Source organism: Tupaia chinensis, unplaced genomic scaffold (assembly GCF_000334495.1).
Source record: "Tupaia chinensis unplaced genomic scaffold, TupChi_1.0 Scaffold000575_1, whole genome shotgun sequence".
Lineage (NCBI taxonomy): Eukaryota > Metazoa > Chordata > Mammalia > Scandentia > Tupaiidae > Tupaia > Tupaia belangeri.
Window position 1 is genome coordinate 2,201,767 of NW_006160089.1, and position 23,467 is coordinate 2,225,233.

A 23,467-nucleotide genomic window follows, 5' to 3' on the forward strand; every position below is an offset into this window, starting at 1 on the left:
AGGGAAAGACAGGGTAGTTTCCATTTCTAAATAAAGTAATTTTTATTTACAGCCTAAGACTAGATCTAATTTGTAGAATCAGGGTAACAGGCTTTTTGTTTTGACTTTTTTGTTTTCTCTGTTTTGTTTTTGCTACAGGGTGCATGCATTCGCCAGAGAGAAAGAGAGAGAAAGAGAGAGAGTGAGCGAGAAAAAAATTACCCCCCAGGGGAAATAGCCACCGCAATGCCTTCTTCTCCATTTTCCTCTCTGGAGTTTTGGCATGCACACGTGAGTTTTAAGCCGCTGGGTCTGGGACTCAAACCACAGAGTGGGCTACGTGAGGTCTAGCACCTTTACCTACAAGTCACCCGCTGGCCCATGTTTTCATTTTACTTAGTAGAAATTTTGACCTCCCTGGTTCCTCCTTGCAAAGACAAGAGTTCTTTCACAGTCCAAGGAGCTTACTTAGCATTTTCTAACTATAAAAAGCATCCTTCAGGGCTGGCTTATAGTCTAGACAGGGGTGCCAGATGCCACATGGCTAACCATAGGTCCCATCCTGGCCCTGGTGGCTTGAGAACACACCAGGCATGTGTGCATACATGTTCCAAATCCTGACAAGATGGAGAAATGGAGAAGGAACTGAGATGCCACCATGCCAGATGCTACCATTAGGAGGTGCTTCCCAACTCTCTTTTTGGCAAGTGTACCACACTTAGCAGTTAGCAAACAAACAAAACAACCTTCAGACAGTACCAGCCTCACTAACAGTAACCTCTAACAGTGTTATCATCACTGTTTCCAGAGCACTTACTATGTGAGTACAGAGGAGCCTCTGATCTGCAATTATAGTACGACGCTGGTGTCTGGCAAAGCTTTCTGGGAAAGATAATTTCCAAACTGAGTCTTAAAGGATGAATAGGATTTGGACATCCAGGAAAAGGATGCTCTAGGTTTAGAGAAAAGTGTACAGGAAAGCTGGAAGCTGGACTATTCTTTCTGAGAACTTCCATGTGTTTCAACCTGGCTAACGTACTGGGCAGTAGGTTGGGGGAGGTGACTATGTAGGGGAAGAACAGCAACAGGTGAGGCTGGAGGGGCAAAGTGGGGGCAGAACATAAAGAGCCTTGAATGCCAGGCTAAGGGAATAGACTTTAGCTGAGCAGCCTCAGGACAGAAGGGAATACAGGGGAGAAATGCGATCACATGTTGGCATTTTTGAAAAATTTTTGTGATGGGGCTGGCAGGTGGCATGGTGGTTAAAGGCACTGGATTCCCACATGGCCAATTGTGGTTCAAGTCCTGGATCTGGTGGCTTGCTTTCTCACTCCTCCCTCTCTGATCAAACTGGAAAATAAAAATAATAAATAAAGTTGACAAATAATAATTCTAAAAAAAAAATCTTTGTGATGACCATTGGAAAAGGTGGCCTGATGGGGTAATGTTTATATCAACAGAGGACAGCTAACGGCACTATGTGAGAGCAAACTTCATTATAATGTACTGATTGCCAAATAACAAAACCCCACAAGAAATCTAGAAAGTCCTTGGGGCAGGGCTGGACACCTCAAAAGGTAAGAACTACAAGCATAATACTTTGTTTCTGTGAAAAAAAGAAAAGCTGACGGGAAGTTCATTTTCCTTACAGTAAATGAACAGCATTCTTGGTGTCCTCAGAGGACTATACACTTCAGAATTACACAGGCTTGGATCCAAATTTACCTGGTCTGTATAATTACAAACAAGTTTCTTCACTGCTCTGAACCTGGAGGAAGGGTGACACACTGTCGCCACACCCTCTGGAGGGTGTGTCTTTCCTTCTCTCATACTCTCAAGCGCACTCATACACAATGCAGAAGAAGAAAAAGAACAAATGGCTTATGAGTGCAGGGTTACAAGAATGGCTCTGCATATACCTCTCTTCCAAGCCTAAGAGATTAGCACTAAACATGGTCCTTCTATCTGCTCAGAAGCACCACAAATACTTTCTCTGTTCTGGAATTCATTTGCCTACCATTCCTCACTTGGTTGGGCCTGGGCAGCCAACCAAACCTAGAATCCAGAAATAAGTGTAAGTCACAAAGCTAACTATCAGTACATCAAAGCTCTGATCAAAACCTGTTGGTGGGGGACCAGCAGTTAGCGTAATGGCTATGTCACTGGACTCCCATGTAGTTGACCACGGTTTGAGTTCCAGACCCGGTGACTTAAAACTCATGCCAGGTGCATGTGTGCCCAAGATCCCGAGAGGAGAAGGAAGGAGAAGGGACTGTGGTGTGGCCATCCACCCTGGGGGGTGAGTTCTCGCTTTCTGTCTCTCTGTCTCTCTGGCGAGTGCACGTGCCCTATAGCAAAAAAAAAACCCAACAAAACAAAAAACAAAACAAAACAAAAAACTGTTGGTGGATCTTTTTGGTTTATAGGCTAAGCCTATGCCTCTTTTAAGGTTTTTTTTTTTTTTTTTTTTTTTTGGTGTGTGATAGGGTGAGTGCACTCATGAGAGACAGAAAGTGAGAAATCACCCCAGGGGTGGGGAGGGATGGCCATACCACAATCCCCTCTCCTCCAGTCTCCTCTTGGGTCTTGGGCATGTATGCATGCATGTGCCTGGCATAATTTTTAAGTCTCTGGGTCTGGAACTTGAACTACACATTCGGCCATGTGGGATCCAAAACCTTAACGCCCATGCCACCAGCTGGCCTGCTAAGTCTGAGCTCTTTAGCTTGCCATTGAAGACCCTCTGGATATGGTTTCTGAGGTCTTCTCCACCCTCCTCTCTTGCCACAGATGCTGTGAACTACATATGGAGAACTGTCACTCCTCTAACGTGCCATGCTATTTTATTCAGCTGTGCCTCTCCATGTGGCCTCTACCCAGAAAAAACTTTATAGTGGAAAAATCTGGTAATAACACCTCATCCAAAGCACATCACCTTAACCAAGTGATTCAAGTTAACATCACCAATAATAATTGAAAAAGATTTAGACATGTGCTCATGATATAAAACACTGTGAAGGACATAATGTCATTTATATGCTATTTTTGCCAGAAATGCATAAAGAAATCTAATTATAAGGAAACACACTAAAATTGAGAGATTTTTGTGCAAAATTAATGATCTATTTACTTCAAATATTATTAAAGACAAAGGCCAGGGGCCAGGAGGTGGCATGGTGGTTAAGGCATTGGACTCTCATGTGGCTGACCACAGTTCAAGTCCTAGACCCCAGCAGTTTGAAAATCACATGAGGCATATGTGCATGCTTGCCCAAAATCCTGAGAGGAGACTGGAGAAGAGATTGCAGTGTTGCAGCATGGCAGTCTCCCTAAACGGTGATTTCTCACTTTCCCTGCCTCTGTGTTTTTCCAGCAAGTGCATGTACCCTATGGCAAAAATCTAAAAAGACAAAGGCTAAGAAACCACTTCATATTAAAGAAGATAAAGACACTTAAAAACTAAATATAGACCCAGCTGTGGTGCGGCGGTATCTGTCTCTTTCTCACGAAATAGACTTCAAAACAAAACAAAACAAAAAATCCCCAAACTAGGTACCAGCAGATAGCATAATGATTATGTTATTAGACTCCCACGTACTCAGTCAAATATGGTTCAAGTCCCAGACCTGGTGGCTTGAAACTCATGGAGGGTACACGTACATGCATGCCCAAAATCCTGAGAGGAGAATGTAGGAGAAGGGACTATGGCATGGCTATCCCCTCTGAGGAATGATTTCTCACTTTCTGTTTCTCTGTCTCTGTCTCTCTAGAGAGCACATGTACCCAATAGCAAAAATCTCTCTTAAAAAACAAAACAAAACAAAGCAACTAATTGTAATATATGACCCTAGATTAACTCCTAGATCAGAAATAGAAACAAAACTGTTACAAAGGACAATGAGATAGTTTGCAAAAGTTGAATTAGCTCTGTTATTTAGGTAATAGCATTGCACCATGTTAAACAGTTCGATTTTGATACTAGTATTGTGGTTATGTTGGAAGTAAAGCAGAATGATGTCTTACTTTCAAATGGTTATGGAAACAGAGAGAGAGAGCAAATAGAAAGACAAAGCAAATGTGGCAAGTGCGTAACTGGTGAATTTGGGTGAAAGGTATATGGGAGCTCTTACTACTGATGCAAATAATCTGTAAGTTTGAAATAATTTCAAAATAAAACATTAAAGTAAAATTTAAAACTCCTTTTTTTAAAAAAAGCCCATTAAGTCTGTAGGGGACTTGAACTTTTATTCCTTCAAGACTCTGATCAAGTTACCTCTCCTTGAGATTCTCAGTGCTATGTGGGCCTCTGTGCTGTGTCCTGGGGCAATTTTTATCCAGGTAAAGGGATACGGCATTGCCACAGGATCACGGTCTCACAATGCCATTCTGTAAACATTGCCTACTTCAGGAAGCTTTCCTTGACCTTTTTACTTCAGAACAAATTAATTAGCAAATTATTGAATACAGAGTTAAAGGAATTTTTAATTTTTTCATGTAACAACTGACGTGAATTCCCCTCAGGAGGCTCAGTGTAGCTTCCTCTCTCCTCTTAACAATTTTTCTCCCCATACCACTTCCTGCCATGGCCCTCCCATCACAGTTAATCCATGCGACCAGGAAGTTTCCTCTTTCTTGGGTTATTTGTGGAGGTACATGGAGAAAATCAGGACTTGGCCATGGCCCTTGAAAGGGTCACTGTCTAATAACAGGGAAACAAGATACATAAACAAAGATAACATAAGGTGATCTGGGCTGTGGAAGCACAGGCGGGTCACCTGGTGGGGATGGTGCCACAGAAGGCTTCTTAGAGGTTACAAGTAAAAGCTGAGCCTTGAAAGAAAAGTATACATGATCAGGTGAAGAAAGGAGAAAAGAACATCCCACAAAGATGAAACCACACGTATAAAACATGAATATCACCTGTTGGCCCCCTTGACACTTTGCAAGAGTATTTTGTTGAAAGTAAATTATTTTGGGACCAGCAGTTCGCATATTGGTTATGTACTGGACTCCCACGTTGTTGACCGTGGTTCGAGTCTCGGAACCGAAGGCTTGGGGCTCACTCTAGGTGCATGTGCGTGCATGTGTGCATGCCCAAAATCCCAAGAGAATGGAGACAGGATTGCAGTGTGGCCATCTCCCTGGAGGGTGACTTCTGCTCTGACTCTCTGTCTCTCCAGCAAGTGCATGCACCCTATAGTAAAATGCTCTCAAAAAAAGGTAATGTTCCTCCATACAGGCTTGTCTGTTTTCTCACAGTGAGGTTGAGAATAAATTGATAGCGTGTGTGTGTGTGTGTACACTGTATATGTGCGTGCCCTTCTCAGTGCATTACAACAAGGGGCATATGATGCCCATGTGTTTTACTGCCAATGCTAACCTTGAGCGCTTGGCTAAAGTAGTAACCGTCAGAATTCTCCATGGAAACTTATTTTCTCTTTGTAATCAAAATATTTTCAGACTACGCAAATGTACTGTTTCTATTTAAATATATGCCCACTTGTTTTAGCACCCATTACTGGATCTGCCCGCAGCGACTATAGTGTTCTAGTGGTGATTTTCTACTTCCCTCTTTACTTCCACATTTATTAATTGAAATTCTTTTATAAGGAAGAATTATCCCTTCTCTATTCAGTTAGTTATTTCAATGTGAACTCAAGTGCACTTGCTTTATTCTTCTTAATACTATAGTTATTTTGTTGCTTAAGTTGATTCAATTTAGGCCACTGGAAGCTCTTTCAGATTGGTTTCTGGGCCCTTTCAATATGCTTCTTTCCTTTTTTCTTTTCTTTTTACTTTTTTAAATTTTGGGTCGTCGGAAAAGTCATGATACATATTTATGCAAAAACGCATCATAACTTTTCCGATGACCCAATACTTTCTAACCTCCTGGTACCACAAAATGCTCCAAGTTCATTTTATTTTAGGTCATTAGCAAAGTAATGACTTTTTTTTCTGTTTTTTTTTTTTTCTATGCAAAAATGTGTCATAGAATGACCCAATATTTTTGTTGCGTCAGCTTTGGAAACAATCAGTTCTCCAAAAAGTCTTGATTTTTAAATTAATATTTAGAAGCCAAGATCAGAGTGCTAGGTATGCTTGTTGCCATGGGGGTATCACTGCTTCTAGCCCTTCTCAGTGACGAGAGTGTGGAAATATCCTAACGCATCTACTCACACACATATGTAATCAATGTGCCTACTTTGTTATCTATTCATGAGATTATATAAAATTTACTTATTTGTGGGGGGGAGGGCGCATCGCAGGGTCTTGCCATGCTGCAACCCTCCCCCCAAGCCTTACGGTCAGCTACTCATGGGCACCTCTGCAAGTGTGACTGGCATGCTGAGGTTCTTTTTCCCTAACTGAGAGACAGAAAGAGAGGCAGGTATTTCCAATAGTGTCTTCAGGCCACAATTCACTCCCAGTCTCACCTGACCCAAATCCAAAGCATGTACAAATGTCAAACCCGCTCAGGAAGGCCCCAGGACACGCACCCAGGACCTTTCCCATGTAAGTCCAGTTGTGATACCACTATGCTATTGCCTTACCCTGTAACATCTTTTTCTGATGTAACAAACCTGACTTTTATTACCTACAATATATTTACTTTCTTGTTCAACCCTAGTATACAAGTAGTAAGAGAATTCCTAACATAACCTTGAGAGAAACAAAATCTTACAAAACAGAGTGCTTTGTTTATATACAATTCTTTTTGTCTGTCTTTTAGGCTTATAGTATACAGTCAATACACTGTTTTCCAAGGACAGCTTCTTTCTTCCCCATCTCCTTCAATGTGGTTGTGATTCATTTGTAATACCAGTTAGATGCATTTGTCACAGTGTACATTCTGTTTCTCTGCCCTCCTACCATATCCTAGTTGATTTAAAACACACACACAATTTAAATGCAGTAAAATTGGGGGCTGGCAGGTGGCATGGTGATTAAGGGCACTGGACTCCCACATAGCTGACCACGGTTCAAGTCCTGGACTTGGCAGCTAGTTTCCTCATTTTCTCTCTCTCGCTTACTCTGTCCCTCTCTGATCAAATTTAAATAAGTAAATAAATAAAGTTCGATAAAATAATTCTTTAAAAAAAGTAAATGCAGTAAAATTTAGTTTTTAATGTTTTTATGGGTTTAGACAAATGCATAGAATTACATGTTGACTCGACCACCATAGTTCCATACAGGATATTCCTTACCCCAAAATATTTTCATAGCAATTGCAGTTTTAATCCTGCTTTCTCAGCACCAACCAGGAGGTGGCAGAATTTCTCTCCGAGAGGCAGCCATAACTAGGCGATAGAGCCTGCCAGCCAGCCCTGCATGTAAATAGGCCTAGGGAGGCAGCTCCCGATTCCTCACACTGTGTGTCATCTCATCCTGGCTATGGTTAGGTTAAGTGTCTTCTTCCCTAAAATAGGTGAGTTTAGATGGAAGCCTCAGAATCTCTCACTCCAACTGAATAAGCAGGCTGATCAGAGAGAGCAGTCAAGAAGGCAACCCATAACTTTGCTTTGATTAAATATTCATAGAATGAAATAAAAAAGTAGAGCCAAAACCAAATCAGGATATGGGGAGGAGGAAGACCGCAGATTGTGTCCTTAAAACAGTATTTATTTGGTATTAGTGGCTGAGAAAGATTTCTGTAAGAAGAAACTGCAAATGAGGAAGGAAAGGGCTTCCAGGTTGAAGAAAGAATGTGAGCACAGGCAGGACAGTGTAAGGCATCCTTGAGGCATAGTATTACACACAGTTAGAAAAACAGGCGAAGGACAGACTTGGTAGCACTCCTAATACCCTACTTTGGCATTTGTTTATCATCTAGTAAACACAGGACATTCCGAGATACAAACAGCTGTTTCGCGTGATAGACATGTGAAGCAGTACACTGCCATGTAGTCAGCTGGCACAATGTTGCTTGATTAACAGCATATTATAGTTTAATAATTCTGCTTTAAAATAATTACTTTATTTACCTTTATTTAATTATTTAAATTTGACCAGAGAGGTACAGAGTGTGAGAGAAGCAGAGAGAGAGAAAGAGAAAGTGAAAAAGCAAGCTGCCAGGTTTGGGATTCAAACTGTGGTTGGGTTGTGGGAGTCAAGTGCCCTTAACCACCATACCACCGCTGGCTCCTAGTTTAATAACTATTCATTGTTAACATAGTCACCCCTAAACTAACTACTGTTGAGTCATTTTACCTCCCTAAACCACATTTGTGAACTGTATATAACAGTTAATAATAGGGTTGCTGTGTGTATTCAGCAGTATAATGCATGGAAAATACATAAGAGTTTCTAATAAATGTAAGTGCTCAATAAATGTTTATTATAAATTATAAACTAAATTTATCTAAATGCTGTTTCACATTTTTCATAATGGGCAAGTTTTTAATTAACTAATTTTTAAATAATATCTTAATTAATCAATTAATTAATTAATTTCAATTTGACCAGAGAGGAACACAGTGAGAGAGAGAGAGATAAAGTGAGAAAGCAAGCCACCAGGTCTGGGACTTGAACTGCAGTTGGCCCTTTGGGAGTCCAGCTGTCCTTAACCACCATGCCACCTGCCAGCCCCAATTAATATATTTTTTTAGGGGAGATTTTTGCTATAGGGTGTATGGGCTCACCAGAGACACAGGAAGCAAGAAATCACCCCTCAGGGAGGATGGCCAAGCCGCAATCCTTTCTCCTCTCAGGATTTTGCGCACGCACACACATGTGCTCGGTGTGAATTTCAAGCCACCAGGTCCAGGACTCAAACCACAGTTGGCCATGTGGGAGTCCAGCAATGTAACAATTACACCATCAGCTGGTCCCATGGACAAGTTTTTAAAAGATACTTTTTTTTTTTTTTTAAATTTTTGCCATAGGGCATATATATTTGCCAGAGACAGACAGACGGGCAGAGAAGGAAAGTGAGAAATTGCTCCCGAGAGGGGAGGACCATGCCGCAATCCCTTCTCTTCCATTCTCCTCTTGGGGTTTGAGTATGCATGCACACATGCCCAGCATGCTTTTCAAGCTGCCAGGTCTGGGACTGGAACCATGCAGCCAGCCATGTGGGATCTAGTGCCTTAACCACCACGCCACCAGATGGCCCCAAAGATCCTTCTTATTCCACACACAATAAAACCAATCTGGGCCCAGTCAGTGGCATGGTGGTTAAGGTAGCTGGATCCTACATGGCTGATTGTGTGGAGTGAATCCCAGACTCTGCAGCTTGAAAAACACATTGTGCAGGTATGCATGTGTGACCAAAGTCCTGAAAGGAGGGAGAAATAGAGTTGTATTCTTACTTTCCTTCTCTCTCTTCCTCTCCAGTAAGCCCATGTACCCTATGGTAAAATTTAAAACAAAAGGGGCCAGCAGGTGGCATAGTGTTTAAGGCGCTGGACTCCAATATGGCCAACTGCAATTTGAGTCTTGGAACAGGTAGTCTGAAAAATCACACCGAGCATGTGCATGCCCAAAATCTCAGAAGGAGAAGGGATTGTGGCATGATCACCCCTCCAGGGTGTCATGTCTCGCTTTCCCTCTCACTGTCACTTTGGTGAGTGTATATGCTCTATGGCCAAAACCTTAAAAACAAACAGGGGCCGGCAGTTGGTGTGGTAGTCACGGATGCTAGACTCCCACATGGCCGACCATGGTTCGAGTCCCAAACCTGGCGGCCTGCTTTCTTGCTTTCTCTCTCTCATTCTCACTCTGTCCCTCTTTGGTCAAATATATACACACACACACACACACACACACATATATATATATATATACATACATACATATACACACACATACATACAGAGAGAGAGAGAGGGAGGGAGGGAGGGAAGGGAGGGAAGGGAGGAAGGGAAGGAGAGGAAGAAAGGGAAGGAAGGAAAGGAAGGGAAGGAAGGAAAGAAAAGAAAAAAGGAAGAAAGGAAGAATGAAATAAAGTTAAATAAAATAATTATTTAAAAACAAACAAGAGCCAACCAAACAAAAACCTGACTGAACATCTTGATATTTTCATTTTGACTAAGCTCATACCTCTGCATGCTGTTACTACTATGAACCCCTAATATCTCGTTGGGTATTTTATATACATTTTCATATTTGATCCTCTAGAAAACTCTGAAAGGTCAGTATTATCATACCATTTTAAAGGTAAGAGAATTGATCATAAGAGACATTAAGCCCACTGCCTAAGGCCACAGAACTAGTCTGTCTGCCTCAAAAGCCTCTATTTCTTCTATTGAATAACACTGCCCTACTCTACTCCTCACCCTCCATGGGAATATGCCTTGGGTTTTGCCATTGGCTCTTCCCCACTCTGCACCAAAGCTCCTTCTCTAGGTAATTTCCCCCCTCTGACAAGACTTTAACTGTTACCTCTATGCTAATAGCTCTACCAACCTCTATTTGCAGGCAGAACTTTTCACCTCAGATCCAATCCTATATACACAACTTCCTGAGTGGAAAGCTCTTTGTATCCTTCTCAGGTATCTCAAACTCAGCATTGGCAAGGCCAGCATTTTGCCCCACTATGCTTTTTAGCCTGACTTTTTTGCCTGGCAGAGTCATTACTGTGTGTGTTTAAATTTAGATTATTTTCTTTACTCATGAGCTCAAGAGAGAGAGGGAAAGCACTATCTACAGGGTCTGGTCATGCTGTGATCCACTTTCTCCATCCTTTAGCCCATTGGCTCTTGGGCACCTATGCACAGGTCCAGCATGTTTCAGGCTGTCTGGGTTAGGGATTCAAACTGCAGTCACCTGTGGTATCCAACTCCTTTTGAGCAGCAGTTATTCTTAGGCTATGGAGCTAGCCCACGGAGCTCTTAATACAAATCCTCAGCTTCAACTTACAGTGTTCCTCACTACTAAGTATGTCACCAACTCCTACTGAGTGAGCTTCTTCCACAACATCTCCCATTTGTGCTATTCTTTTCCCTCCCTCTTTCAGATCCTTCACATCTTTCTTCTGAAGTCTTCTAAAAACTTCCTAGGGGGCTTTTCTGCTTCTTCCACCCCAATCCATCATTCAAAGGTGCCCTTCATATTAATCTTAATAGATGATCAGTTTATTCAGACCAGTGGTCCTCAAAAACCTTCCAATAAATCCCAGACTCCTTACCAAGCTGAACAGACTTCTGAGCATACCTAGTCTCGGAGTATACCATGGTTCTGGCAAACAAAATGATACAACATTTAGAGGACCTCCTGCCTCATGGCTTTCCATCTAAAATTGCTATTCCTGTTATCATCTGTAGAAGTAACTAGTAGTGTATATTAATCTCAGTTAGAACCTACTTGATAACTGGGGTCTTGCCACACAGGACCTGTGTTCGTTCCCTCAGAATTATTACTATATCACCAATCTTTCTCCCTACCTAGTCAAGGAGGTTTCTGAAGGCTGGACCTTGATCAGATTCATTCTGGGATTTTAAGTATACAATATAACGCCTTGCATGTAATGCAGACTTGGGAAGTGAATAACTAAAAAGTAAATAGCTGACACTAAAGGTAAAGTGATGGGCGAAGGGTGGGCAGTGAGAGCCATGAACACCACTCACCCTTCCGGTTCATCCCCATCTGGAGGCATTTGAGCAGGCGGCAGTACTGGCACCTGTTTCTCTGCTTTCGAGACATGACACAGTTCTTGTCACGACTGCATCGATATACCCGTTTGTTGCAAATGCTCCGCTTGAAAAACCCTTTGCAGCCCTCACAGGAGATGATCCCATAGTGCAAGCCTGTAGCGCGGTCCCCACAAATGAGACAGGTTCGTTGTTCAGCCCGATCATCTGAAACAGAAACTGAATATGTTCAAGTTAGAACATAGTAGAAATAATGGTTAAGTCTGTAGTTCCTAAAATAAGTAACTCTGCTCTGCATGGTTAAAAAAGACTACCATCTCAAAGCTAATGGGGAAATAGGGGAACTGGTCCTAGGAATAGATCCCTGTATCTACCTGAACGTACTGTAAACATAACCTATCTGAAAAAAGAGCTCATACTTCTCCCTTGCATTTCATCATCACTTAGACTAGTATCCAAGTCAGATGACTAAGAAATGTCTTTTTTTCCCCATAAGGTTTATGGACTAATATGAGAGAGAGAGAGAGACAGGCAGTCAGACAAAGAGGGAAAGTGAGAAATCACTCCCCGGGGGGATGGCCATACCACAATCCCTTCTCTTCCACTCTTCTCTCAGGATTTTGGGTATTCGTAGACACAAGCCTAGAATTTTTTTTTCTCCTTTTTTTTTTAGAGTCAATACTTTTTAACTTTAACTTTATTTTTTAATATTATTATTTTAATTTGACCAGAGAATGAGAGAGACACACACACACAGAAAATGAGAAAGCAAGTTGCCACGTCCGAGACTCAAACCGCAGTCAGCCATGTGGGAATCCAGTGTCTTTAACCACCACACTACCTGTTGGCTTCCCAGCTTGTTTTTTATGCTGCCAGGTCTGAGACTTAAACTGCAGAGCTGGCCATGTGGGATCCAGTACCCTAACCATCATGGCACTTGCTGGCCCAGGAAATCTCTCTGACTTCTTTCTATACCATGCATTCCTCATCCAAGCCCATGGATTCTACCCTTTAGGAAGGCCGTAAGAATACTGGCAATATTTGCAAGTGCCTAGCACATGCTATACATTCAATAAGTGACAGGTATAATTATTTAACAAATGAAGAAGTTTTCACCTTGCCCAACGAAGCCAGCTAGCCACTCAACTTATTTTTACTAAACAACTATTTTATTCTAGGCATTACTCTAATACAGCAGAGAGCAAAAGTCCCCAGTGAGGTTTACACTCCAGCAGGACATCTATTCTGTGTCCAGGCACTACAGAATAGATGCACATGTATTAAATTAGTATAATCCCCTTAGGAAAGAAAAACATTGACTAGCAACAAACAAGTTAGTTGAGGGAATTTAAGCTAGATGACAGCTCTGTACTTCCTTTTCTTTCAAACTGCATGTATTTGGGACCAAGCAACTGCCAAAGAACAGATATATGACAAAAAAAAACCTAGGTAACTGTGATATGAGACCCTGCCAGGAGGTGCAAGAAACCTCCAGGGAAGGATCTGATCAGAAGCTAAGGCAGGAAACCAGAGATTTGAACCTTACTCATAAGTAAGAGGCAAGAACAACATTATATTTTGAATTACAGTCCTTAGAATTAGAGAGATTTGGGACCAGCAGTTAGCGTAATGGCTATGTCACTGAACTTCCATGTAGTCGACCGCAGTTCGAGTCCCGGACCAGGTGGCTTAAACTCACGCCGGGCGCGTGTGCGTGCGTGCCCAAGATCCTGAGAGGAGAATGGAGGAGAAGGGATTGTGGCGTGGCCATCCCCCCGGGGGTGATTTCTCACTTCCTATCTCTCTGTCTCTCTCTGTCTTTCTGGTGAGCATACATGCTCTATAGCAAAAACCTCTAAAAAAAAAAAAAAGAATTAGAGAGATCTTAGCTCTGATACCAGCTGAATGAACCTGGGCAAATTACGTTACTTTATCTCTCTGAGTCTAATTTCTCTCATCTGCAAAATAAAGATTATAATGGTACCTTTAATCCACTGGATAAAGTATTCATTACAGTGCTTGGGCTACAATAGATTCTAAAAAATGTTAGCTATTATTTTCATCACTGTTGTTATTTTAGCTGGTCCATACTTAATGTGATGATGACATTCCTGAAAAGAAAAGCATCTGAAGGTAATATTAAAGGAGGGCCATGATGATGTATACAGAAGAGATGATGAGAAGGAAGGAGGCTTGGGAACCAGCAGTTAGCGTAATGGCTATGTCGCTGGACTCCCACGTAGTCGACCGCGGTTCGTGTCCCGGACCCGGTGGCTTAAAACTCACGCCGGGCGCGTGTGCGTGCGTGCCCAAGATCCCGAGAGGAGAATGGAGGAGAAGGGATTGCGGCGTGACCATCCCCCCTGGGGGGCGATTTCTTGCTTTCTGTCTCTATGTCTCCCTCTGTCTGTCTGGCGAGCGCACGCGCCCTACAGTGAAAATCTCTCAAAAAAAAAAAAAAAAAAAGAAGGAAGGAGGCTTGCATTTATGGAGCCCTTACTACATGCTAACTTAGAGATGTCTTTATGATTGCCATCTATAGTACACTGAATAATGACCACACATAGACATATCAAGTCCTATTTTCTAGAACTTGTACATGCTGCATTATTAGGAAAAAGGGTTCTTGCAGGTATGATTAAATTAAGGATCCTGAGTTGGGGAGATTATTCTAGATTATATGGGTAGGGTCTAAATGTGATTTTTGTTTGTTTGCTTGTTTTTTAAGAGTTTTTTTTGCTATAGGGCATATGCACTCACTGGAGACAAAGAAAGTGAGAAATCACCCCCCCTGGGGGGGGCTGTGGAATGACCAAGCCACAATCCCCTCTCCTCCATTCTCCTCTTGGGATTTTGGGCACACACCAACTTGCATCTGGTGTGAATTTCAAGCCTCTGGGTCCAGAACTCAGTAGTCAGCCATTTGGGAGTCCAGCACCTAAACCACTACGTCACCTGCTGGCCCCAGTCACAAGTATTTTTACATGAGAGGCAGAGGGAGGTTTGATAAAGACAAAAGAGCAAAAGATACACATGCACGGAGAAAAGAATGTGATGTGGCACAAGTCAAGGAAGGCTGGCAACCAACAAAAGTAGGAAAAAGGAAGGGATGGATTCTCCTTGAATTTCTCTTTTTAAATTGCCATAGGGTACATGCACTTGCCAAAGAGAAGCAGAGAGAGAGAGATCACCCCAAATGGGGCTTAGTCACACCACAATGTCTTCTCCTCCATTTCTCCATCATACTGGGACTAGGGGCACGTACGAACATATAGCCTTGTGCTTTTTAAGGTACTGGGGCTGAGATCTGAACCACAGTCGACAACATGGGATCCTAGTGCTTTAACCACTAGGCTACAGGGAGAGCCTTGCCCTAGAGTTTCTGAAGAGAGTATGATTCTGCAAACACCTTCCCTTCAGCCTAGTGATACTGACTTTGTATACTTCTGGCTTCCAAAACTGTGAGAAAATAAACTTGTACTGCTTTAAGGCACTCAGTTTGTGGTAATTTTTTTTGGGGGGGAGAGATTTTTCTATAGGGCGTGTGTGCTTGCCAGAAAGACAGAGAGAGAAAGAGAGACAAGAAAGTGAGAAATCACCCCCCGAGGGGGGATGGCCATGCCTCAATCCCTTCTCCTCCATTCTCCTCTCAGGATCTTGGGCACACATGCACACGTGTCCGGCATGAGTTTAAGCTGCCGGGTCCGGGACTTGAACAGCAGTCGAATACATGGGAGTCCAGCGACATAGCCATTACGCTAACTGCTGGTCCCAGTTTGTGGTAATTTGTTAAAACAACACAGGAAACTAACATCATCTTTTCCAGGCAGGAAAATAGATGTATTAAACCTCATCTAAAGTAACAAAGCAAATAGCAGAAGTACACAGAGAGAAAGATATATGAGTCTTGGGACCAGCAGTTAGCATAATGGCTATGTTGTTGGACTCCCACGTAGCTGAGCGTGGTTTGAGTCCTGGATCCAGTGGCTTAAACTCATGCCGGACACGTGTGCATGTGTGCCCAAGATCCTGAGAGGAGAATGGAGGAGAAGGGATTGCGGTGTGGCCATCCCCCCTGGGGGGTGATTTCTCGCTTTTTCTCTCTCTGTCTCTGTGTGTCTGGCAAGCGCACGCGCCCTATAGCAAAAACCTCTTCGAAAAAAAAAAAAAAGAAAGATATATGAGTCTATATAGAAATGACAAAATGAAAACAGAAATTTCCTAATTTGAGTACTCTGTAGTTTCTAGTTACAGACTTTTCTTCTTTTTTTTGGAGAGGTTTTTGCTATAGGGAACGTGCGCTCACCAGACAGACAGAAAGAGACAGAGAGACAGGAAGCGAGAAATCACCCCCAGGAGGGATGGCCATGCCGCAATCCCTTCTCCTCTAGGGATCTTGGGCACGCACGCACATGCGCCTGGCATGAGTTTAAGCCACTGGATCCAGGACTCAAACCGCAGTTGGCTACATGGGAGTCCAGCGACATAGCCATTATGCTAACTGCTGATTACAGACTTTTCTAAGGCTTGGACGTACTTCCCAACTGTGAGCAAATATCAATGGCAAACCATGATAAACTGACATTCTCATATTCTTGTAATATAATTTTCATTATTTTCTTTCCTAAGTGAATTTAAATAAGTTTCTATTATTTGCAACTAAAACAAACTCTATCTAGCTATCTATTTTTAGTTTGCTATAGAGCGCATGCACTTTCCAGAGAGAGAGAGAAAGAGGAAAAAAATAAGAAAACACTGCCCCCAGGGGAATGACCACGCTGCAATTCCTTCTCCATTCTCCTCTTGGATTTTAGGCATGCACGTACAAGCACCCAGTGTGTTTTTAAAGCTGCTGGGTCCAGGATTTGAATCACACAAGTTGGCCTGGGGGCTCTAGTTGCCTTAACTTCCAGGCCACCTGCTGACCCAAGAACCTCTATTTCTTTTCTTTTTTAAAAAAGAGGGCCACCCTGCAGCTTGGTGATTAAGGGAACTAGATGCCACATGGCTGATTGTGAGGATAGAGACCTGGAACTGGGTGCTTGAGACATCCACCAGGTACATGTGTGTGCACTGCCAAAATCCCAAAAGGAAGGAGAAATGGAGAGGAAAAGGTTGCAACATGATCGTACCCCATCAGGAGAGCTTTCTCACCCCACCCCCATCTCTCAAGCAGAAACGTTACCCTATAAAAATGACCCTGGCTTGATGATTCCTTTCCTTTTCCTTTGAAACACAAACGAAGCTTAAGTAAACGTTAGAGCAAAGTTACAATAGCAAAATTTAAAAACAAAATCAGGGAAGTTCAAATTGGCAAACTGTATTGAAGAAAACCCCCGACTATATTCTGGATAGGATAAGAAATAGAGCACCACTCTCTGAGGCTGGAGCCACATGGGAGGCCCAGGTTCAGTTCCCAGACCAACACAACCAGGCCAGGTATGGTGGCGTGTCCCTTTAAACCTAGCTAGGAGGGTGGGGCAGGAGGATCACTGCATAGTGAAACCCTGTCAAAAATACTTATTCCCCCCTCCCTTTCCACCTATCTTTAAAAAAAAATGTGAGGAATTGAGAAAAGGCTCAGAAGTCAATACCAATAACCCTTTCAGTTAACTGTTTAGAACAAAAATCATACGGCATTAAAAATAGGTTGCTTGGGACTAGGAGATGGCATAATGGTTACATTGCTGGACTCCTAAGTAGTCAACTATAGTTTGAGTCCCAGACCCGGTGGCTTGAAAACTCACATCAGGCTTGTGTGTGCATGTGCCCAAGATCCCAAGAAGAGAACGGAGAAGGGACTGCCATGTCGCCATACCCCTGGGGGTAATTTCTTACTTTCTGTCTCTATCTCTTCCACGAGCACACACGCCCTACAGCAAAATCTCTCTCTTAAAAAAAAAAATAGGTTGCTGATGGGGCTGGCATGATGGTTGAGGGCGCTGAACTGCCACATGGCTGACCACGGTTCAAGTCCCAGACATGGCAGCTTCCTTTCTCAACTTCTCTCTCTGTGTCCCTCTCTGGTCAAATTTTAAAAAGAGAGAGAGAGAGAAAGGAGAGAGAAAGAGAGGGAGAGAGAAATAATTCTTTAAAAACAAAAGGTTGCTTGGGGGCTAGTAGGTGGCATGGTGGTTAGGGATGCTGAACTCCCATGTGGAAGGAAGTCCAGCACCCTTAACTACCATGCCACTTGCCAGCCCCTGTATTTTATCTTTATACAAAAAAATAAATAAAGCGACACGCTCAGAGTCAGAAAAGAAAAGTGATTCACCCAAGGTCACAGAGCAAGTTAGCGATGGAGCTGAGTTTCAACTTGACTACTGTTCCAAAGACAGACTTTCCATTACACCAAACTGCCTAAGAGGGTGAGAGGAGAGAAGGATCAGATAAGCTAGGTATCGAGCTGAGTCTCAGTGCTGCTGCTGCCTCTCTCCACCCGCAAGAAACATGAAAATGACAGGAACTGCAACAAAATCTGTGAAACAAAGAGCTAACTACATGTATTTTTACTATGCCGTAAGTTAGTACTGTATACCCTCATACTTAGAACCAGTTCTACCTCAACTAACTGGTTAAGTACAAGCCAAAACTTGTCACAGAGGCCTCTTACTCCCGTACCTATACTCAGCTCTGCTGTTACAAAAATAACTTCCCTACCCCAAGAAAGGTATTTTACTCATTCCAAGGACTCAGGTTACACAAATTATATCTTGAAAACTGATTTTTATCAAAACCTGCTTTTCCGATGAATGCCAGATTGAGGAAATTAGAGAGTACAGCTGCTCATTTGACCAAAATTATACTGACAGCCAATTTGCCTGCTATGACTATTTAAGGCAGAGGGTTCTTTTTGAATAGGATTACTAGTTCCCTCTATTTGATCAGTTAGCTGCACATTCTAAGTAACTGACTCCACTCATTTTCATAGGTTGCTACCATCTGAAATGAAGGTAAGAAGTAGAAGAATTGAAATTGAGAACAGGTACCCTCAACATTTCATTTGTAAACATAATTTAAACAAAAAATAAGTAAAAACCATAGGATTTTTCTTTCTACTCACATACCACTTATAATCCACTTTAAATACCACAATAAATCCATTTCCAGTGGCTATACATGGAATTCCTTCCTCAGAGGACATCTTTTTTCCTTTTCTTTTTCTTCTTCTTTTTGAGAGGTTTTTGTTATAAGGCATGTGTGCTCATCAGAAAGACAGAGAGACAAAGGCAGAAAGTGAGAAATCACCAGCCGGGGAGAATGGCCACGCCGCAATCCCTTCTCCTCTCGGGATCTTGGGCACGCATGCACACGCGTCCAGAGTGATTTTAAGCCACTGAGTCCGGGACTCGAACTGCAGTTGACTACATGGGAGTCCAGCAACATAGCCATTATGCCAACTGCTGGTGCCAACCTCAGAGGACATTTCTAAAAAATGGCATCAGCTGGGGGCTGACAGGTGGCATGGTGGTTGTGGACGCTGGACTCCTACAAATGGTTCAAGTCCTGGACCTGGTGGCTTGCTCTCTCTCTCTCTCTCTCACTGTCCTTCTCTGGTCAAATTAAAATAAATAAATAAATAAAATAAAGTAAAATAAAATAATTCTTTAAAAAAATGGCAATAGTTGAACAAAAGAAAGAACAATTCACAACATTGGTATAGACTGAATGGGAGTTATCCTTACTGCTCACTGAATAAAAGAAGGGAAAGACAAAAAAAAAAAAAAAATGCTACTGATGTCATAAACTGTTTGGGCCTGGAAACAAAGATAAAATGGTTTATAAATTACAATTAGCAAAAACCATAGGAAATTAATCCAGGGAAAAGACTATCCTGTCAATAGACATCCCAAATCAAGGTGGGGACAAGAAAAGTAAAATTCAGAACACAGTCATCGTTCACAGTCATCATTCTCCTGTCTCCCACATGCAGGGATATTTGAATTAGAACTCAAGTTTCTATATGTAATGAAAACAGTTTACATATTCATTGTAAATTTATATTTTCCAGTGGGAGAACAAAAACCTACAAATCTGTGGTTTATCTTAGTTGAACAGTCAGTGGGAACTTTTAGGAATTCCTTCTTGGCCCAGTCATGGTGTCAACAGTGGTGGTGTGGCTGCAGTGCTGAAGGCCACATAGTGGATTGGGATTTGGTTTCTGGGGGAACCTGTACATCAACCTAGTTGATTCTAGCTGACTGGTGGGCTTGGGAACATGGTGTGAAACTTTGTTGAGGGTGCCTGTCTCTCTGTCTCTCTCGTGAAAGAAGTTAGTGAGAAAACAAAATTCCCTATTCACTTAGAAAAAAAAAAAAATTGATTGATCCAGGAAGAAAATGAAAAAAATTCTGTTAAAAGAAAATATATGGAGACCAGTAGATGGTGGAATGGTTGTGTTGCTGGACTCCCACATGGCCAATCACGGTTTGGGTTCTGGACCCAGAGGCTTGAAATTCACACCAGATGTGTGTGCATGCATGCTCAAAATCCGTAAAGGAGAATAAAGGAGAAGGGATTGAAGGGTGGCCACCCCCTGGGGGTGATTTCTCACTTTCTGTCTCTATAGTGAGTGCATGTGTCCTACAGTAAAAATCTCTCTTAAAAACAAAAAAAACTATAAGGGGACAGCAGGTGGCTTAGTGGTAAAGGTGCTAGATTACCACATAGCCAACCTCAGTACAAGTCCCGGACCTGGTGACTTGAAGACTATGCCAGATGTTTGTGTGTGTGCACATGCCCAAAGTTCCAGGAGGAGAATGGAAAGAAGGGATTGCAGTGTGATCACTTCCCCCCACGCCCCCCAGGGAGGGAGGATTTTTCACTTTCCTCCTCACTGTCTCTCTTTCCAGTGAGCACATGCACCCTACGGCAAAAGAAAAAGAAAATAATGTATACACACATTTCATTAATAGACAGTTTGTGGCCAATTGATACGATGGTTAAGGTAGCTGGATCCCACATTGCCAACTATATGGCTCAAGTGCAGGACCCCAGGGCTTGAAAAACATGCCAGGTACCTATCAGTGCAAAATTCCAAGAGGAGACAAGGGGGAGAAGGGACTATAGCATGACTCTCCTCCCGTGTTTTTTCTCTCTCTCCTTGGCCAGTACATGTGCCTTCTGGCAAAAAGTTAAAAAACAAAACAAAACAAAACAGGGACCAGCAGTTAGCTATGTTGCTGGACTCCTATGAAGTCGACCGCAGTTTGAGTCCTGGATCCGATGGCTTAAACTCATGCCGGGTGCGTGTGCATGCGTGCCCAAGATCCCGAGAGGAGAATGGAGGAGAAGGGATTGTGTCATGGCCATCCCCCCTGGGGGGTGATTTCTTGCTTTCTGTCTCTGTCTCTCTCTGTCTGTCTAGCGAGCACACATGCCCTATAGCAAAAACCTCTAAAAAACAAACAAAACAAAAAACACACAGGCAGTTTGAACCCATGTGTTATAATCTTAAACAAATAAGTATTTTTAAAGTTGGTAATATAAAGTAGACACTGATTCATTATTTAATAATTATTACTTCTTGCTTAAAATCACCTTGACAATTATTCACTGAATAAATATTGGAGGACTGCTCTGTGCCCTTCACATATTCCTCAATAGTGTAGTAGACAGATATCAAGCTCTAATTTTGATTCAGAGTAGTAAACACCAAACTAGAAAGAGAAGATAAAAAGGGCACAGAAGTGTGTGAATGACTCTGGAACCAGATGAAAAGGCAGAAGAGTGTCCAAATGAAGTATCCACCTATTAAGTCTTAGATTTAAGTATGTCAAAGGGAATTTCGGCCAGAGGGAACAACAGGCAAACGTGCATACTGGTTATAGGTTTTTAAATGTATTTCAGGAGTATGGTATCTGAAATGGAGGGAGGTGAGGAGGGCCATGAAGAACACTAAAACTGGGGAGTCCTCCTGTAGGCAGGATGTGGCATGGGTGAGACTGCCAGAGGAGAGCATGTAGACAGAGAATAGAACCTGCAGTAGATATGGTTTGGGCCATCTGCTCAGCTCACATCAACCTTTTCTTTGAGAGTAGCCACCTATGATGCACTAAATTTACTGACAGACTAGTTGACTGGACCAGAAATAAACAGTGGCCCTGATAACTGGACTGGAAAAAGACAGTGACCCAAGTTGGTTCAATGAAATTCTATGTTCCCAAGATTTTGTAATAGGACAAAGCGATTGCTTTGATGAGACTGAGAACAGTGATTGTGATCAGTGAGATGGCCTTTTTCCAGAAAAGCAGAGGATGCTTGTCTATGTGGTAGCAGGGTGATAAGAACTAAAGGATGAAGTGAAACAGAGGTGCTATATGACACGTGGCTTCAGAGGGGCTGAGCCATGGACAATTGTCTTCTCTAGGGCATAAAAAATACCAGAAATCCTGGATACTGGGAACAATGAAAGACTGTAAAAAACTGTTTTTGTAAGAAATAGTTACTAAAAAGCACCAAAATGAGGCCTGAAGGGAACCAAGTGTGGTTTTGACACAAGGAAGATTGACTGCATAACATGAGAGCTAATGGTCTTTGCAATTTACTTGTTCTGGGGGCCAGCAGGTGGCATGATGGTTGGGGTTGCTGGACTCCCACATGGCCGACCACAGTTCGAGTCCCGGACCTGCGGCTTGCTTTCCCTCTCTTTCTCTCACTCTGTTCATCTCTGGTCAAATAAAAAAAAAAAAGGATAAATAAAAAGTTAAATAATTCTTTAAAAATAATTGCTTGCTCTGAAGAGTTACCAGTTCAACGTTATAGTAAGATGAAACTTTCAACAACTAAAAATAGCTGCTAACATGTGAGATCCTGATGGAACAGTAAGAGGAAAAAAGGTTCACAGGATCTTTGAAGGAAAAATTATCTCTGAATTCCCAATTGTGAGTAATTCATCTGAAAATGGTAAATGAACAAAGTAGGAAGCTCTCTGCTCTTTTGTCTGCAGGATGCTGTGAAGGCTGTAAATTCTTCTACAAGGGTAGAATGTTAGTGCTTCAATGCTTAAAAGGGTATCAAGAGGTCATCTACTCCAATCTAAGGAATGAATACTAGCATACTTTCATAAATGATGCACTCACTACCTCACCAACACGAACCAGCTTTGTCTATTATTAAGTTCTTCCTTATTCTGACTTTAAATCATTCTTTTTCTTCTTCTTTTTTTCCCCCATAGGGCACGTGTGCTCACTGAAGAGACAGAGAGAGAGAGAAAGTGAGAAATCTCCCCCGCCCCCCGAGGGGATAGCCATGAGCAATCCCTTCTCCTTTATTCTCCTCTCAGGATTTTGGCCACGTACGCACATGTGCCCAGTGTGAGTTTTAAGCTGCCAAGCCCAGAACTCGAACCACAGTTGACTAAGTAGGAGTACAAAGATATAACCATTACACCAGCTGCTTGTCCCCCACCTTCTTTAAAAAAATAAAAATATATATAATTGCCAAAGGGCAAGTACATTTGCCAGTAAGAGACTGAGAGGGAGCGATCGCCACCAATGAGTGCTAACCACAGTGCAATTCCTTCTCTTCCATGTCTCCATCCTATTGGGATTTGGGGTATGCAAGCGTATGTGCCTGGCATGTTTCTCAAACCAGTGGAGGTAGGATCCAAACTGCAGTTGGCCATGTAGGATTTGGCTTCCCTCAACCACTAGGCTGTAGGGCTGGCCTTCACCTTGTAACTTTCTACCCACTAGATCAAGCTCCATTTTCAGGCTTTCACAGAAGACAACAACCACAGTATTGTAATCCTTCTCTTTTATGCAAGAAACATTTATTGAGGAAGTCAACATTCAAAGCCCTTTTCTTTTTTTTGAGAGAGAGATTTTTGCTATACGGCACATGTGCTTGCTGGAGAGACAGAGAGACAGAAGGTAAGAAATCACCCCCTAGGAGGAATG

The 23,467-nt window shown here is 42.4% G+C and overlaps 1 protein-coding gene across 3 annotated transcripts in view; it reads right to left on the reverse strand.

The window, feature by feature from the left end:
• Positions 1–23,467, reverse strand: part of NR6A1 (nuclear receptor subfamily 6 group A member 1) — a gene marked incomplete at its 3' end in the record, with an annotated part of 66,607 nt that overhangs the window by 30,686 nt on the left and 12,454 nt on the right. For all 3 annotated transcript variants that reach the window (XM_014591475.1, XM_027775597.1, XM_014591474.1), the window contains 1 exon segment: positions 11,544–11,786. In XM_014591475.1, the coding sequence (XP_014446961.1) occupies positions 11,544–11,786 (243 nt within the window).